Raw genomic sequence first — 18,828 nt, 5'->3', positions numbered from 1 at the left:
TTGAGGTCAGGAATTCGAGACCAGCCTGGGCAACATGGTGAAACCCCGTCTCTACCAAAAATACAAAAATTAGATAGGCATGGTGGTGCATGTCTGTAATCCCAGCTACTTGGGAGGCTGAGGCATGAGAATCGCTTGAGCCGGGAGGTGGAGGTCGCAGTGAGCTGAGATCATGCCACTGCACTCCAGCCTGGGCAACAGAGTGAGACTCCGTCTCAAAAAAAAAAAAAAAAAAAAGAATTAAGGCTCCCCTGGGAATAAAACTGCCACCTTACCTGCCTCACCTCTTTTCCCCTCAGAAAGTTATTAGAATGGATTGCTGTTCCCAAAGCCTTTTAAAAAATGAATGAATTGGGAGGGGGAGACCTGGTTTCTGTGTCCACCCTGGGCCTTACCTTTTTCCTCACCTAAGTGAAACGTTCAAATACACTGATTGCCAAAGCTCCTGTCCAGCCTCAAATGTCTGGGACCAAGTCCCTGTTAAAGGTTGTGTTCATGTCTACACTATGTACATACCCGAAAACAGCCAGCTCCCCACACCACTTCTTCCCAGCCTGCACCCTCTCCCCACGGACCTCTACCCGCGACTGAGGCCTGGGTGATTCTCAGGGACCTTCTCTGATCAGTGGATCACTCTAGAATGCTCAGCCTGGAGTCTTGCCACCTTGCCACCTGCAGCCTTCAGAGCTGTTCCTGCAGCGCCCTCATACCTGGGTCCTGGCTGTTCTGGAGGCAGGTGAATGCATATGTTCTCTATTAGAGCTGTCCCTGCAACCTCTGGGAACAGGAAGACGGTCACAGACTCAACGAAGGACTCCCCAAGGTTTTAAAGGTGGGGTGGAGTGGGAGAAAAAAGGACCCTCCAGAAGTGGTTCTGAGTGACTTTAAGCCACAGCTGCTGTAACAAAACACCACATACAGAAAGCTAAGCTGACCTAGCCCGAGCCACCAACTCCCATTTGGGCAACTCTGGCCTGTCTAACACCAACCCCAAGCATGCCCAATCCCACCTGCCCAACCATTCCTGAACTCCCTGGAAGCCCTGCTCAGGTGACACGACCTTCCTGAGGAAGGGGCTGAAGGCATCATCACACCCACAGGAGAAGGCCATCCTGATGGCAACATCCATGCGACAGGCCCCGGGGGCTGCAGTGAGGGAGGAGAGAAGGGCCTGTTTGCTGAGTGTGGTGGGACTCCTGGTGTTCCGTGAAAATAGAAGTGGCTGTTTTGGAGGCCAGTTTAGAGTCCTCCAGACTCTTGCCAGGTGTCCTCCTCCAGACTTGCTCAGAGCCCCCGCAGAGACAGAGGCCAGGACTTACGTCAGGCTGAGGAAGGTCTGCCTTGGAAGCTCGGAGTTTGGAAACTCACCGCGATGGTGCCAGGGGCTTGGCTGTTTTGCCCTGAGGAGAAGTGATCCCGGGCCAAAGCTCTTGTGGAAAAGGGGGAGGGCAGTCTGTGGGAAATGCTCAGAAAGAATGGGTTTTTCTAGAAAAGAGACTCTTCCACAAATCCACCTGTCCACCTCCCGGCAATGCCATGGCCCCCAAGTCTGGTAAATACTTTCTGAGAACCACACACCCATCCCCGGGCTCCCATCCATCCAGAGGCTGGCACCTGGGCTTCCCTCAGGTGCCCCTCCTTAATGCCCAAACCTCCCTTGTCTGTGGCTGCCCACTTCCACCAAGGTTTGACATCACACAGACAGCACATGATATGAATTGCAAATGAAGTTTATTATGAAGACCCCCAGACCACAGCACTTCCAAAAGCAGAGTGGACAAGAGGAGCTATATACACAGAAACCCATTTCCCCCCGGGCACTGCCAGGCTTAGAGATGAAATCCCTGGGTGGGCCTGGGTCCTCAACAGAATAGCCATCTGGAAAATGGGCAATGCAAAGAGGCATGGTGGGGGCAGGAATGGGCATGGCTAGAAGCACAAACCTAGACATCACAGATTCCGCCCCAGAACACAGAGGCGTCACTGGCTCTAACTAACTGGTTTGGAGCGAAGATCTTTCAAAAACTGTATGTGGACATTCTTTTCCCTCAAAATGCCATCAGAGATAAATGACAAAATTTAACTTGCTGCCAGTTAGAGGTACAGAGATAGGCTTCTACATTCTGGAGTGGGAGAGTCTGGGGTGGGAGAGTCGGTGGTGGTGGGGGCTCAGCTTTATCTAAAAGAGAAGGTCACGCTGGAACCAAAAGCTTCACCTGAGCTACCCTTTACAGAGCTAGAACCTCCCCCTCCAGAGCCATATCCTCCTCCAGAGCTGGAGCCTCCTCTAGAGCCACCTCCCGAGCTATGTTTTCCCCCTCCAGAGCCATATCCTCCTCCAGAGCTGGACCCTCCCTTAGAGCCACCTCCAGATCCGTATCTTCCTCCAGAACCACTGCCAGAGCCATATCCTCCTCCAGAGATAGAACCTCCTCCTCCACCACCGCCTCTGGAGCCAGACCGTCGGCCTCCAAAGCCATAACTGCTGCTTCCAGAGCTGTATCCTCCTCCGGAACTGGACTCTCTACCTCCAGAACCTCCAAAGCCAGCCTTGGATGTCACATTTGATGAAATGGTGCTGCTTGTCACAGCTGCAGAGAGAGGTGGTGTTACCACAGAGATTATGACTGCCTCTCCCTGCCTCCACCTGACACAACACCCCATGGAACAGGACCGCACCCCATTACTTACACACAGTCACATTGCTGCTGAGGTCTCCAGACATCCTGTCAGGTAGAGAGAAAAAACAAGCTGTGGTGGAACACTTAAGTTCTGTATGCATGTTGTTTTACCACTTCCACCTGCAAATGTGCAGTTTAGCCTCTCTAAGCAGCCACCAGGGCTTACACACCCCACTTTCTTCTATGCTGCCAGGTCACACAATGACAACAGACCCCCTTCCATTTATGCACAACCTTGCATGTCAATCCCTCTCAATTTTTGCTCTGATAAAAAATGAACAGCTGCGTGGTTGATCCAAGGTCACTGAAAAGCAAATTCACTTCCGACTTTGCAACCCGTTTGTGTATTTAAATCCATCTTGGAGAGTCTGTTATTCAGAATCCATGCCACATCAGAAATTTTACAATGAGTCTGCCTGTGAACATCCAGTTCAGAAAGAACTGTGACTCTGTAGAGCCTCCCCATTCCTCTCTTCTTCCCACCCTCTTCAGCTTCAACTGAAAACTTTCCCACTTCCTCTTACGAGCTGGGCATAGGAGCCATCGCCTCTAGACAGGGACAGAGCAACCTCCTGAAGAAAGCCACTCCCTCTCTGTCATGCTAGCTTGCTGTTGGCGTGGGATAGCTTTTCCCCTTCCAATATCTTCAGCCAGATTAAGTCACCCAAGATGCTGATAATACGGACAAAGGTCTCAGACTACAGAGGAAGCAAAGGATGCCTCTTTGAAGGTTAGCAAATGGTTCCGTTTGTCACTCCAGAAACCTGCAAAGAACTGGGGCTGGCACCTGCTCCAGTCAGCACATCCCCACCAGTCAGCACATTGCAAGACATCATCTCCCCCCCATTCTGGGTCACCCAGTGGAGGGCACAGAGGCCACTCACCCTATGGTCCTAGAGACCAAAGTTTCAGACTGTCTAGGACTAACCTGTTTTCCCATGATTTGGTTTTCACTTTCAGAAAAGACCAGGATGTTTAACTTACTGCTTAGTTTAATTTAATGTGCCTTATGCATCATTTCATATTGATAAATGTACAACTCTCCAATCGTGCTTTGTGCCCTGAGTTTCTGCTTGGGGAACACAGAGAATGTCAGCTCTCAGTCGTCAGGAGGCCCTGCCCCATTCTCTGCTTTTCCTGTCTTTGCCTCCAGCCCTGGCTCTGGGAGAAAGGAGAGGACGGGCCAGGGTCCCCTTCTCCCTTCCCAGTGCCCTCACCTGCACTCCTCGCCCTCCAGCAGCTTGCGGTAGGTGGCGATCTCCACATCCAGGGCCAGCTTCACGTTCATCAGCTCCTGGTAGTCACGCAGCAGCCGCGCCAAGTCCTCCTTGGCCTGCTGCAGGGCCTCCTCCAGGTCATTCAGCTTGTTCCTGGCATCCTTGAGGGCATGTTCCCCACGCTGCTCGGCATCTGCGATGGCATCTTGCACATTCTTACACTATGAGAGAAGGACAGAGAGTGGATTCTGCCTGACAGAGGGGGACAGAGAGCAGAGGTGTTCGAAGTGCAGGAAGCCAGAACCACTGGCCCCGGGAGTGTTAGGTCCCTCTGGAGTTTATGCAAGTCGCAAACAACTGTGCTAAGGCTTGCCGCTGTCTCTGGCACATCTTCTTCCCATGTCACCTTTGATGACACCCTTTGGCTCTCCCCATAATGCCCTTTGATCCTCACACCACAAGGCCAGAATCATGATCCCATTTTACAGATGGAAATGAAAACATTTGAAATGGTCTGCTTGGCAAAGCTTCTGCTGCTGATGGAATCCACTCTCTGCCTCTACCTTTTCTACTCCAAAGCTAACGTCCAGCCCCAGGCCAGCTGCCCTCAACACTCACTGCCCCTCTATGAAGCCAGTCAGCTGGTGCTCAGGGCCTGTGCTGAGCACAAACGGGAAGCTCCATCTGCAATCCGCAGCAAATCAATCAAACTAATGTTTGCTCTATTTGTTATGACTCCCTTTTCCTCATATAAACAAGTGAGCACAATTCTTTCCCTTCGCTAATCCTTACTTTGGAATGTCTCTTAGAGCACTCTAAGAATTGTTATAATAAGCCTTAAATTACATTAAGCTGGGGAATTTGGGATCGATACATGCTAGAGTGCAATATCTCAGTGTCTCTCATCTCTCACATGCACACTCACACACAACTACACTCTCACGCACACCCAGAGACAACCTCCCGCCCCTCGCTGGACAGGACTGGGCCTCACCTGCTTCTTCACATGTGCAATCTCCCCCTGCAGCCTCTGGATCACCCGGTTCAGCTCGCTGATCTCTATCTTGATCTCTTTCAGGCTGTCTCCATGTCTCCCGGCAGTCACCTGGAGCTCCTCATACTGATATGGGGAGAAGAGGACTGTTTGCAAGGAAGTTCCAGCCTGGTTCACATTCCAGAGTGACTGGAGTGAAGGAGAGCTGGTTACTGGTCCAGGGAGGGTCAACCCAGCTAACTGTCATGGCTGCATTCATGAGAGGTAGGGATTGTCTCACGTGCCCAGAAGGACTTGGTGCCATTCTCAACATCCTTTCTTGGGAATGGTGCCCAACTTCCATTAAACAAAAAACCAATAACCTTACTGTACACTCTCCGGCTGGGGGTGCAACCCAGCTCGTGGCAGGGAGCTGTAGCTCTTCCTACATTCCCTCTACTTGCCTTGCTGTGGTACAGGGACTCTGCTTCTTCCTTGCTCCTCTGGGCGATCTCCTCATACTGGGCCTTCACCTCGGCGATGATGCTATCCAGGTCCAGGTTGCGGCTGTTGTCCATGGAGAGGATGACGTTGGTGTCAGTGACACTCTGATGCATCTGGGATATCTCCTACAACACACAAGAAGGTCTGGTCATGACATCCTGCCACAGCTACAGGCAGACAGGAGGCCTCTGTCTCCTAGCATAAGGGAAACCCAGACCCTCAGACTAAGCATACACTAGGTGGGATGAAAATCATGTAACCGTCTACTCCTGGGCCTCTCCCAAGGTTGTCTTGAGAATTGTAGGGAGAGGCACCTGTATTTCTGAGTCTCCTAGTTAACAACCTTCACCACTTAAGCCAGCTAGGATAAGTGCCCCCAGACAGAAGCCGGTCCATGGCAAATACCTTAAATGGTACTTCCTGTTTCAGAAATCATCCGTGCACCCTTGGGTTGGGGAGGGGGATAGGAGACAAATGCATTTTGATCTCTGAAGTACAGTAGGCACAGGAATGGGCACAGGACTTGTCTCTTCCCCAAGGGAACTGGACATTTGGGGAATGGAGGGAGGGAAAGCTATCCTGGTGTTTCCTGAACCTTATTCCCATAACATCGGAGGAGAAAATTCCACACCCACAAGACTTATTTTATGAAAGCCCCCCCAGTGGCCTGGAATGATGGCAGGTTGAAGTCAGCTGATCAATAAACCCCACTTGTGCCACTTTTTCACCAAGCAGAAAGGACTTTCATTTGGTGAGAAGGGTGGGAAGGAAGGGTCTCTCCCGGAGCAGCCTCCTTACCGCGTCATAGAGAACTTTCAGGAACTCAAGATCCTGGTTCAGCAGGTCCACCTTGGACTGCAGCTCCACCTTTATCATGTAGGCATTGTCCACGTCCTGCAAGAAAGGTTGAGGCCTCTGGTGTATGGTTCCCTGTACAGGCCTCTTCCTCTCTCTGCCACTCCCCTCTACTCAGTCCCTGCTGGCTCCTCTCTAACATCCCAGGCTCCCCAACCTGAGTCCTGTCCCCATGGGACTTCTTTTGTCATGCAGTTCACCATACACCTCTGCCAGGGACTTCACGCCCACGTCCGTGGCTCACAGCCCTCAGGACCATCAGAGCCTCGAGGTGACCAAGCTTTGCCAACCAGCCCCTCCCTCCTGCTTGAGACACAGTGTGTTTCTACAATGGGATACAATGTTCTTTGTGGGTTTCCATAGTCCTCAGCTCTCCTATCCTGTCTGTCCATCTCACTCTCCAAAATTTCCCCAGAATATACACCAAGGGCCCTGCAGGACCCAGGAGGAGAACCCATGCTTTTGGCCTACAACCTCAAACCTTTGTCAGCACAACCAACAGCAACTTTAAGCAGGCGTTCTAAGGGAAGTCCCATTCCTTCCTCAGCTCTTTAGAAGGAGAATATAAAGAGATTTTTGTGTTTGCATTTATCATGATTCAATAGAGGCTTTAAGTGGGTTACTACTGGGAAGCGCTCTACCAAAAATGCAGAATAGCTTTGAAAACTGTATCCAGAAGCTTGACCTACAGAGACACTTTTGTTTGCAAGAGAATGGGCCATGGGTCTCACTCCTCTCTCTGGCTGCTGCTTTTGCACTCACAGATGATTTCCAAACTGTCTGCTTAGACACAATGGGGCTGTGAAGCACTCCTATCCCCAGCCCCAGCCAAGACATTCTCTTGCTCACCTTTTTAAGCGTCACAAAATCATTCTCAGCAGCTGTGCGCTTATTGATTTCATCCTCATACCTATTGGGACCAAGATGATACAGCAGTTAGATTAGTTCCCCTTTATTTTTTTCTTTTCCTTTTTATACTGGATTCACCCTAAATGCCCCATTCTCTGGGAATATTACACACTTTTTAAACGTCTAAATTGAAACTAAGATTTCCAAATGAAAGATATATTTTTATAAACTAACTGTCAAACATACAAAAAACAAAAATGATCTCTAAAGTCTCACTGTCTTCCTCACAAATAATCAACAAAGATACATATGCCTCTCCCCATTGCCACCACAAATGCAACTGGGAGATGAATGGCTTTCTGGAGAATGATCAAATGGCTGAGTGCAATGTTTATCTCCACGCAGCGTTTTACTCTGCCACCTACTTCTTCTTATAATCCTCCACAAGATCCTGCATGTTGTTCAGCTCTGAATTCTGTGATGTTCTTTCTGCAGTGAGCCCATCCAGATATCTCTTGAGGTTGTCGATATACCCCTGGAAGATGGGCTCCAGGTTGATGGTGCGGGTGCCAACATTCATTTGTTGTAGCAGCTCCCATTTGGTCTGTAACACCTGGTTCTGCTGCTCCAAGAACCGCACCTGCCGTGACCAGAAGGAGAGCACATGACCTCTGGATCATCCTTCACACCAGCAAGCCACGCTGGCCAGGGGCAGCTCAGGTGCTGCTTCAGGACCTTGAGAAGTGTCTGAGGCTGGATGCCGAGTCATGACTGGCAGATCTTCTGAACTCCCTGCTTTCACCCCTGGAAAGTCCCACAGACTCCTAATGCTACATCCGGCTCTCTCCACGCAGAGGAGACTCTTTGCTGCTTCACTGCTCACTGGTTTGTTTGCAGCTGCTCCCAATACTCTAGGCCATTTCCCTCCTCCCCTCCTGGTTGAATTTCCAGCCAAGATCCCATACATTCTGAGGAAAACCAAAAGCAGGCATCTGCTGGCACTGCTCCCAAGGGTGCCGAGTATGAGAGTCCCGGAGGGCAGGGCTCCTCAGCCTGATTTTTAAGAGCCTTGCAAATCCCTGCCTATTTCAAGGCAGATAAACCAAGACAGGTTCGTCTGCCTTGAAATAGGAGAAAACCCAGTAACACTCCAAAGTGACACCAATAAAGACTTTATGGATCACAAAACTGAGAACGATTCTCTTGAAGGCAGGAATTTCCTGCATTCCCAAGCAGATATTTCAGATTCAGCTTCCCGGAATTTAATAATCACTGCTAAGGAAGGAAACACCACCTCAGAAGACAATGGCTTCCCAAACCTGCTGCTCCATGGCCTGTCCCAAGGATCAGTTCAATACTTGCCTACATCCATTTTTTATGGTTTTCAGAATTTTGCATACATATTATTTATATGGACTGTAACAATAAGGTCAAAGGGACAAATGCTTCCTGAGCGCAGGCTGTTATGGGAAATGTAACCCACAAAGCTGGAGTCTTTCCCATCTGGAAACTGCAAATGACGCAGGCTACTGCGGTACACCACTGGCTCCTAAGAAATACAAATCTGTGCCGTTTTCTTTTCGGTTGGCTCTGGAAGTGAGGTGGTCTGAGCATCAGTGGGAGCCGTCTTCTCCGGACTCACCTTGTCAATGAAGGAGGCAAATTTGTTGTTGAGAGTTTTGATCTGCTCACGCTCTTGGGCCTTCACATTCTGGATCTCTGGGTCAACTTTCACGTTGAGAGGCTGCAGGAGGCTCTGGTTGACAGAGACTTCGTGGATGCCACCAGGGTACCCTCCAGGCCCGAAGCCACCAGGACCCCCAAAACCTCCAACACCACCAGGGCCCCCAAAACCTCCAAAGCGGCCTCCACCAAAGCCACCTCCACCGAAACCACCACCTCCGAAGCCACTGACGCCTCCAAAGCCGCTGCCGCCTCCAAAGCTGCTGCCGCCTCCAAAGCCGCTGCCGCCTCCAAAACCACCTCCTCTGCCACCAAATCCACCAGCGGCACCAAAGCCACCACCTCCTCCAGCCACACTAATGGAGATGCTCTTGGTCCCTCCAAGGCCAACAAGACTCCGGCTGCCAAAGCCGCCTCCACCGAAGCCCCCGCCGCCACCACCATGGCGGCTCAAGCAGGAGAAGCTGGAAGTTGATCTCCGGCTTCCACCAGACACCACAGCTGAGCCGCTGCTGAAGCCCCGGAATCCCCCTCCACCTCCTCCTCTTCCTCGAGATTTGCAAGAGATCTGACAACTCATGATGCCTTTGTCCAGGGAGGAAAGTCGCAGGCTCTTGAGAAGAGTCAAGGCTGGAGACTCGACTCTGCTGCTGGGAGGCTTTCAGGGTCCCCTTATATACCTGCCAACTAGGTGTTGTGTACATGGGTGTGGACCCACTTATACATGGGTTTGGTCTGCCTGGGAGCTATTCCTGGTGCGTGATTATCAAGCTAATAGCCATTAAAAATCTACTAATCAGCTCCATCCCAGAACTTGCTTTGATTGCAAACTTGTGTTTATCTGGGCATCTGTCATGCAATTTGATTTTTGTAAAATCATCAAAAGAGGAGATCAGGATTCGGGTTTCTCAATCTGGAAAAGGACCTTCTGCAGAATGCTGCTCCCTGTTCTGGACCTGCCCAAGGGAGGTCGGCTACCACCCGTGCTTGTGCAGGCTCACCACCCCAGTTCAACAATGAAAGGGATGGTGGGTTTAGAGACTGCAAGAGCCCCTCAATGCGAGCCTTGTAGTTCTCCTTGTAGTTTCCCTCTTTCCCAGAAAGAGTTCCAACAAGTGCAGGGGAGACTGCAAGGGTCTTAAAATACCTTAAATGCTAATTGGAAATCGACCTCCTCTTACAGAAAGTAATTGGCCTGGGATACTGCAAAAGAATTGTCAATTTTCAAAATATCTTGGCTCTTTTCTTCCCATGCCACACCAAAAATACACAATAACTAGGGACTGAATAGAGAATTTTTATAACCCTGATGGTTTTTATAACCATCAACTGTCCCTTGTCTACACGAACACCCAGAGGATGAGGGGTATGAGAAAAGTTTCGCTGTTTCTGGACCTGTGTGGTGCAAAACACCCAGTGAAAGTTTGCAAACCAAGATCCAAGTGTATATTGATTCAGTCAGTCAGTAATCACGTATTGCCTGGTGATCCTGGAAGTGATTAGGAAGTCAGGCTCTCCAATGACATCCACGGATGCATGAGTATAAGAAGACCATCCAGCCTGCACAGAGCACTCACACTTAAACTCAACCACTTCCTCTGTCCATGTGGCCAACTATGTGGGAGAGCTGCTTGGAGTAATAAAACTGAATTTAGTCAGAAGTTCTGGATTTGAGTCCCAGTTTTGCTATTTATTGGCTGTGAGGCCTTGAATGAAACCCTGAGGCTCTGCAGTCCTAGCTATAAAATGGGAAATTCGTATGAAGTGTTTTGAAAACCACAGTGCACAATAAAATGTCAGTATCATTATTGTTTGGGGTGAGACAAAGATAATTCCTTTTCCTTTCCCCCTTGCCATGTTACTGTCTTCTGGCTACTATGAACATGCACTCTCCACAGGCATCATAAATTACAGAACCAGGTGGTTCAGATCCTAGTATCAAGTTATCACAAAATAATGTAAAAAACAGAAGCTTTGAGGTCAAATCCCAATTTTCTTGTGTCTTAGTTAAATGACCTCAGATAATCCATAATCCTCTTCAAGACTCAGTTTCCTCATCTATAAAAAGTGAACAAGAATAATAAGGATATGGCTATTATGAAAACAGAACAATACACACATGTGCTAAACACAGTTCCTACTTCATAGCAGAAACTCAATAAATGCTATTCACCCTCCTGCATCTTCCCCACCAAGTTTCCAGTCCTATGTCTTAACTACTATTCAAGGTATTTGATTTGCAGTAAAAGAATGCTGAAGGAAACAAATCTACATGTCTCCTTAATTTTTTTTCCAATCTGGTTTGTATAATTATAATCATGCAAACAAATCATGAAGCTAACAGCTTGGGAGAGAGTCTCAACCAAAGCAAAACGTGTCATTATCTACAGATATCTGAGCAATGCCCTAGTTGTCCCTTACTCCACCATGACTGTGCTCGCACTGTGGCAGTTTCAGGCGGGTCTTAATGCCTCTGTGAAGGAAATTGAGCCAGATTTGTGCTAGGCACTCAATCTGCATGTTTTACTGCATTTTAATTCTGCCTTCACACCCTGGTCTCCCTCCCCACTCTCTCCACTGAACATCTTCTCCTTCTAGACTCATTCACCAATTTTTGAAAGTCAAGTTGAAAGAGTCCTCCTACTCTCTTGAAATGTGGAGAGTAGAATTAATGCAACTTGAATATTATGTAACATTTTATTTCTATGTTTTTAAATTTTCAACTTTTACATAATCTCAATGTGCTTTCCTAGATAATATGCTTTGCATTCTTTAAGAGAGTGAAATGGAAGTTAAGAATCTTGGTCTAGTTGTGATTTTGCCTCTACCCAAACTGGTATCCTCAATTTCTTCATCTATAAAATAGGAACATTCATCCTGAATCCCCACTGCCCCACAAGGACATTGACCTATTGCTGCAAAGAGTGTTAAGCTTCACTATCTCTAAGAACAGAACAGGAATCCTATAGAACAAACTCCTTCTTCGTGTTTCCCACTTTTTCTTTCAACAAACTGCCAGCAAGTCCAAGATCCTAAATGCCTCTCCTCATAGGTTTTCAAAAGCTCGTCTATTGGCCAGTGGGGCAGAAAAAATGAGCCCCCAGTATTAAGCAGAGAAGGGGTTAACTGTCTAGCCGACAGGAAATAAATTCTCAACCAGGTGTGGATGCTAACACCAGAGTCTCCAGATAAGAATTCATTTCCCTCTCTTCTGTTCTCCTTTAGCGGCGGCGTATCCACCTCCCTTACAGCCTCATCATCACATTCCTCCCTGTGTGACAATGAACCATGTCCCAGGACTTCTGTAGGGTAGAGGCAAGGTCATATTTATCTTTACCCCAAACCTTTATACCCTCAGCACAGAAAGTCACTTGAGGAATAAGGCTATATTCCAAAAAAATCATTTCTATGGTTTTTGGTTTGGAATTGCAGGTGTTTTCAGATGTGTGCATGTGATGCTGGCAATGCTCAAAGTCTTCGCAGCCTTTCATGGACCTGTTGCCTAAAGGTCCCACTTGGAGTTGTGTCAGGTTTTTGTCTCAGCCCTGATCAGGGTTCTCTCCTCCAGCCAGTGAGCTTAGTCTTTCCTTCCCAAAGACTCAGTGTATCAGCTGGAGACGGCTGCTGAGCCCTCGGGGCATCTGCCTCCTACCACCTTGGAATGGGAACCAAGAGTTTGGGTTTAAGAAAACCAAAACAAAACGAAACAAAAAAACCCTCCTCTTCCAGCCCCTACTGCTGGGCTGGGCTCAGGCTGCTCAAGGGGACCAGAATCTTTAGAGAGTCCAATAACGTCATGAAAGAAGTTAGGAAGACAGAGAGGCGAGTCAGCAGGAGGCTGGAACAAGCTGAGAAGCAGGTCAGCTGGAAGGAGAAGCCTCCATGGGCAGCGGCTGCCTGGCCTCTGCACGGGCTGCTGGCTCCAGGTGCCTTCCATCAGAGTGCCCAGGTGCTACTCCAAGGAGCTCTGCAGCTCCCATGGCTCCCAGAAAAGAAGGGACAGGAGGCTGACAAGCACCCAGCAGGAGAGACTTGCTCAACATCTCCCTCCAGGGCATTCCTTCATAAATGATCATTTTAAAACTGCCTACTCAGTCTCTCTTCCCAGCCCCTGACCCAGTTCTCCATTTTGGCCCAGGCTCCCCTCCTTTCTTACCTAACATCTCCTTTTCAGTTTTTTTTTTTTTTCAATCGGTCCCTTTTCTTACAGCGAGACAGGTAGCTGTTTGATATTCAGGTGCCCTGGCCAAACTGGTTATGACTGAGAAGCCAGGCTGGCAGGCCGCCACGTCCACCCTGCGCATGAAGCACCAAACATTCCCACTGTACAGAGCCCATTCTGGAATGAGGAGATTCCAGGACACGCAGGGCAGGCTTATCAGGAAAGCACGGTGTGTCCTCTGCTCAGAAACAATGCTGGCCCCAGAAGCAGAGGAGGAGAGAGGACAGAGACACTGCCCAGTGCACGGCAGGGACCCTACACATGTTGGTTGAACAGGACAGCTGTCTAGCAAAAGGATATGAGCCATCGGTGGAGGACAGCTCTGGCACAGCGCCTAGCACAGAGCGAGTCACCTCCTTTCCCATAGCCAAGGCCATGACATGTGTAGGTCTAATTTTCCAAATGGACCCCAGAATATCTGACCCAGAAAATGGCAAGTGACACAGTTCAGCTTTATTCTCAATGGGATCAGTCTCCACTTGAATTAGCTCTGCTGCATGCCATAGGCTACCGCAACTACCGGGGGCCTGGGCCTTGTTTACTAAACTGCGGTCTAGTTAATGGTACTAGTGTGACATGTGGCTATGTGTTCCCAACTACAGCAAGTCTTCATTCACACAGACAGAGCCTCAAAAGGGTCATCTGTGAAAAGCTGTTGCCCTTCCCAGCTGCAGCCCTCACTCCAGCCGAACTGTTTCCCTGGACCACGTTCTTCTTCTGCTCTAGCACTGATATTCGTATTTTGTCCATGATCTGTGTAGCCACGCAAATGTGGAAGGACAAGACAGCTGTCAAATACTCCATCCCATCCTGGTTGTGATTTCAGAAAAATTGAGTCACCATAATCACACCACTCTGCCACCCTCACAGTGCAGAGACTTCTCCAGGTTTCACCAGATTTAATGCTGCCCCCTTCTTACCCAACTTCTCCATCTAGAGGAGCCTTCCAACTAATGCTATATTGTGCTGCTGCCACCGACAGCTGGAATTCACTTTGGATGCCTCCACCTGGGCATCCGCCAGTTCCTCAGCAGCAGCCTGTGCCATGCACCACAGGAAGTTCTAAGAGACATCCCAGCCCTCACCTGCTCTCCCACACCAGCCCCACCTCTCTGCCCCATCAATGAGAGCTGCTCCCACCCCATTGTGAGCTCTTTCAAGGCTTCTTGCATTTGTTCGGATAGAGATCATTGCAGAAGAAGGCAAGGGGGAAAACATCCCCCCACCAAAAACTCAAAGAGAGAATAAGCATGAAAATTTTATAAGACCAAATTCAAGAGACTCCTCCTCCTCTTTCTAGCAACAAAGTTTTTAGAGACACCGTCAGACCTGTGGGTGCTAGGATGCCTCATGTTGGAAGCAAAGGCCAAAGGCTTGATTCTGTACGACCTGATTGCTCCAGGGATTTTTATGAAGCAAAGAAAAAAAGGAAGAAAAACCTGCTCAAAATTCTCTGGACAGCTTCTTTTTTTCTACCACAGACTCTTTTTAAAAGCCTTTCAATTCTAAAAAAGCAGTGAAATCATTGCTAATTAAGCAATTAATGTTTAACAGAGCTAGTATAGTCAGTCATGTGAGATTATTAAATTTATGACCTGAATTATATTTTTATGAGCCATAGGCACACTTCATAGCCCATTGAGTATTCAAAGAAGTATATTGGTCTCTATTTAGAAGTACATTTATAAGGGAAGCCGTGTGATAAACAGGGAGGAATGTGTTTAGGAATGAAGGTTGGGTTCCTCTGCCAGAAGCCAGCCCTGTCACCTTGGCCTGTCACCTCCCTTGCTGGGTCCCCCTTTCCTTCCCTGTGGACTGAGGGATTTGGAAACCAACAGGAACAGGGCGACTCCTGGATAAGGAGGTAGAGGACTTGCATTCCATTTGCAGCCCTGTGGCCAACTGCCTCCAGAACCTAAGGAACCTTGCTTTTCTGAGCCTTGATTTTCTCATCTGTAAAGTGGAGGCACTGGGCTACACTGATTCCTTCCATTTCAGACATCAGTTTGTGCTTTAAATGGACACAATAGCTAAAGCCCTGAAAGCAGATGCAAACTCTGGGAAAGTGTAGAGACAAAATGTGCAGACAGAGACCCTGCTTTCGGTTATTTTCTCACCAAGAGATGAAGGAAGAAATGGCAGCAGTAAAGTAGACAAAGGGAAGCCAGAGAGGGAAGAGAAGGGCAAACAGGTACGCTGCAGCTGAATAGGAGGGTTTGCCATCAGGCAGGAGCTGCCATCAGTCAGGGCCCAAGAGGCACGAGTTCATTATATCTTGATTCCCCAACTGTAAGCTCCTTAGGGGCTTATATCTCTTGTTTTTCTCAAGGATACCAAGAAGTAGAGTATATCCATAAATAGTTGTCTCTTTGAAATAACCTCTCACCATTTCCAAAAGCTAAACAATGTCTCTCAGATCCTGGTCCATTGCTTCTCCTTTAATTCTTTCTCTTCCCTTGGCCTCAGCATACCCAGGGCACAGAGAAATTTACTTCCTCTTCTGGAGCTCCATGTCGAGCACTGGGGAAAGTTTTGTGGAAAGTTTGCCTGGGTCTGGAGGGGGCTCTGGGTGTGTAAAATCTCCAGGCTCTCTCGCCTCCCTTGGGTGGACGTTGCTTTGCTGCTCCTGGCTCATGCCTAGACACCCTGCTTCCTTTGGGTTTGCGTGCTTCAGGCTGTGTCTCTCCCACTCAGATCAAGACCAAAGATGCCGATCTCATTGGCTCTCCAATAAGACCCTTTGGAATTCTGTATGGTTCTGCATGGACCCGCCTACCCCACTAGGCCTTCACGTGGGCACTCAGCTGGCACTTACACACTACAGCCTATGTGCTGGGGGCTTCCCAGGACCCCTCTTTCAGGGGAGGCCCCAGACACCCACTCCTTCTGGTCAGGAGTTCTCTGGAGGCCCATTAGTATATCCATGAACTTAGCTCGCTGTCCATACATTGGAAGACCAGATGTTGCCTGCACTTCTCTCTGTGCAGGGATTAACTCCATGCCATTCACACTATTAGGCAGAAATAATGTTTTGCTGGTAAGGAAAAGAGAGATGATAGTGACAGAATTTTAGAATGGGGACACGATGGCAGGCTTGTCTGGGCAAATCCATGAAACCAGATTACTGCCAACATTTTCCACTGCCTGGTCCTGTGCTAACACTAATCATCAAGACACATGCGGAGGCCTTTGCAGTGTCTGATGTTCTCGGTTTCTGCTCAGGCCCAAGGGGGTAGAGTGGGCAAGCACAAAGGAGGGGAGGGCTGCTGTTGGGGTGGCAGTGGGCCAAGGAGGAGTTGGCAGGGGCAGTATAGTAGACTATCATACTGAATGTGAGGAAGAGGGGCTCCTCCCTCCTCCCATGTCCCAGGGAGTTCATGTCGCCCACTAGAAAGGCCAGGGAATGTGGGGATCCTTCCCCACCACTCAGAGTGTGAATACAATGGGCAGCCTCTCCGGTGTGGCATTGCCAAGACAGCAGAGAACTGTCGGGGCCTTGTTAATACCCGGTTTCAGAGGCCCTCATCCTGCTCTCTCTGGGAACAGAGGCATGGACACAGATTTCCATGTGTGGTACTGAGCCAAGATACAGCTGGAGAAGGAAGGTTGGGCAGGAGGCCCTTGCCCTGCCTATACCCAGGATCCCTGCACTCAGGCAGTGGGCAGTGAGGGGTAAACGGAGGAGGTGGGCTGGGGAGTTGCCATCCGCATGGTGCAGGAGTCCCCAGCCTCCCTGGGCAGTGCGGGAAGTGCGGGAAGTGCGGGCAGTGCCGGGAAGGCTGGGAGACAGAGAGCTTGGTCTCCTGGGGGCTGTTCAAGGGAAGACACCTGGTGGAAGCCACCAAGAGAGCGAATCTGCCTGGAAGGAAGGAGGGGAGCCAGTAAAGAAGCACAAAATGCAAGCGCCCGTCCTGCTGCCAGTCTCTAATGCTGCTGGAAGGCATGGCAGGGCGCCTGCACAGCATTTTACAGCTCCACACCCTTGGGATTTGATCTCTTACTCACCAGCCACCCTCCTCTAGTTTCCACCTCTGCTTCCCTTCTTCCCTAGACCAGCAGCCAGGAGATTGGGCTCAGCCGGGTCCCAGGAGCCCTCCGCATCTTCCGAACCCTTGCTCTTGCAGGAGCTTTCTACACTCCCTCACCCGCCCAACAGCCTTGTTACCTGGCATCCTGGCCCTTCTTGGGGACAGCTGCTTTCCAAACAGCAAAACAAGGAGCATCATACTAGAGCAGGTTGGCTGTTTACATTATTTGGGAAAGCAGACTTTGCCTTTGTCCTAAAACCCAAGCGATCGTCTGTCAAGGGATGAGCAGGCTCCCCCTGGTTCCTCTGAGAGCTAGAGGAAAGAGCACTGCCAGGCAAGGGAGGGGCAGGACTGGGGTGAGACCTGATGATGAGGTTGGGAGACGCCAGTTTATGTTTCCTCACTGGTGTTTCAGCAGCAGTGTGTGGCACTCAGCTCTCTGCCTGGCATTGATGGGGAGCAGCTGCCCCTGCCAGAGAAGACCAGAGTCCCTTCAAAGGACCAGAGAGCACAGCTCCTCATCACTCTCCCCAGGCTGATGGAGGGAAAGAGGACTGAGAAGGAAGCTTCTGAGGCCAGGTTCAAGGCAGACCTGCCCTGCTCTACCCTGGTGGAAACCCCAGGCTTTCCAACACTGGGCTGTTGGGCCCTCTGCCTGTCCCCTGAGGCTTTTCTTTGCCTTCTGTCCTCATATAAAAAGTGACTACAGTATCCCAAGAGAAAACATTGAGAGAGATCTTCTGTTTAGGAAGAAAAGCTACGTAATGTAATTAAAATGATAGCCAAAACCACAATAACTTTTGCACCAACCTAATATCACAATTAATTACCCTTGCATGGTGACTTGTAACAAGCAAAGGCCGCCTGTGTACTGGTTAAGGACATGGATTTGTCCAACACACCTGGGTTGAATCCCAGCCCTACCACTTATTGGCCTCTTGGCCTTGGAAAGGTTACCTACCCTTTTGTGGCCTCCATTTCCTCATCTGTAAAGTGGGGGTAACAGTAGAGTTGACCCTTTAATAACTGAATGGTTAGGGGTCATGACCCCTCTTGCAGTTGAAAATTCAATATAACTTTTGACTACCTAAAAACTTGACTACTACTAGCCTACTGCTCACCAGAGGCCTTATTGATAACATAAAGAGTCAACACATATTTTGTATGTTTTATATATATTATTGCTGTATTCTTACAATAAAGTAAGCTAGAGAAAAGAAAGTTGTTAAGAAAATCATAAGGGAAAGAAAACACGTTTACAGTACTGTACTGTATTTAACAATACCATAAGCTTACATCATATGTTTGCAAGGTGAATTATCTGTAATGTCAGAAATGGCAGGTGACTGCAGCTGCAGACCTCAATCTACAGTACATATCAAGCAACTCAGCCTTTTTTTACATTTCTCTTGACTTTTCTCTGCTGCTTGGGAGCACTTCCAGCATCACTAGTGCCACTCTGCATGGGTCCCATGGTGTTATTCAAGGTTTACTGCAAAGCACTAAACATGACAAAAAATACGTGAGAACCTCCAGAGATCACTTTTTACTGCTATAAGCAATTTACTGGAGGAGCTAATTGCTCTTGTGGAGATGACTAGCATCACGCAGTGTTTTAATCACAACACTTGAGATCACTGAAGTAGCAACAGGAGGTGGCTACAAAATGATTACAGTAGCACATACGTATCACAGTTCATTTTAAGTAGTTATGATTTAATAATGCACCTTTACAGTTGCTTACATTTCTCTTGACTTTGACACTATGTAGAGTCCGTGTGTGCACACATTTTGATAAATTTTAACTTTTCATAAT

General features: G+C 48.8%; 1 protein-coding gene across 1 annotated transcript; it reads right to left on the bottom strand.

Moving 5' to 3' along the window:
• Nucleotides 1–1,719: 1,719 nt before the first annotated feature.
• Nucleotides 1,720–9,369, bottom strand: KRT2 (keratin 2). Its single transcript, XM_003252090.2, has 9 exons — nt 8,722–9,369; nt 7,505–7,719; nt 7,080–7,140; nt 6,174–6,269; nt 5,336–5,500; nt 4,893–5,018; nt 3,899–4,119; nt 2,692–2,726; nt 1,720–2,591 (listed from the first exon to the last, which is right to left on the bottom strand). Exons 1-9 carry the CDS (start codon nt 9,340–9,342, stop codon nt 2,176–2,178), a joined length of 1,956 nt encoding a protein of 651 aa, XP_003252138.1. The 5' UTR covers nt 9,343–9,369; the 3' UTR covers nt 1,720–2,175.
• Between the last annotated feature and the right edge of the window lie 9,459 nt (nt 9,370–18,828).

Source organism: Nomascus leucogenys, chromosome 11, assembly GCF_006542625.1.
Source record: "Nomascus leucogenys isolate Asia chromosome 11, Asia_NLE_v1, whole genome shotgun sequence".
NCBI lineage: Eukaryota > Metazoa > Chordata > Mammalia > Primates > Hylobatidae > Nomascus > Nomascus leucogenys.
This window is presented reverse-complemented; position numbering and strand designations above follow the sequence as displayed.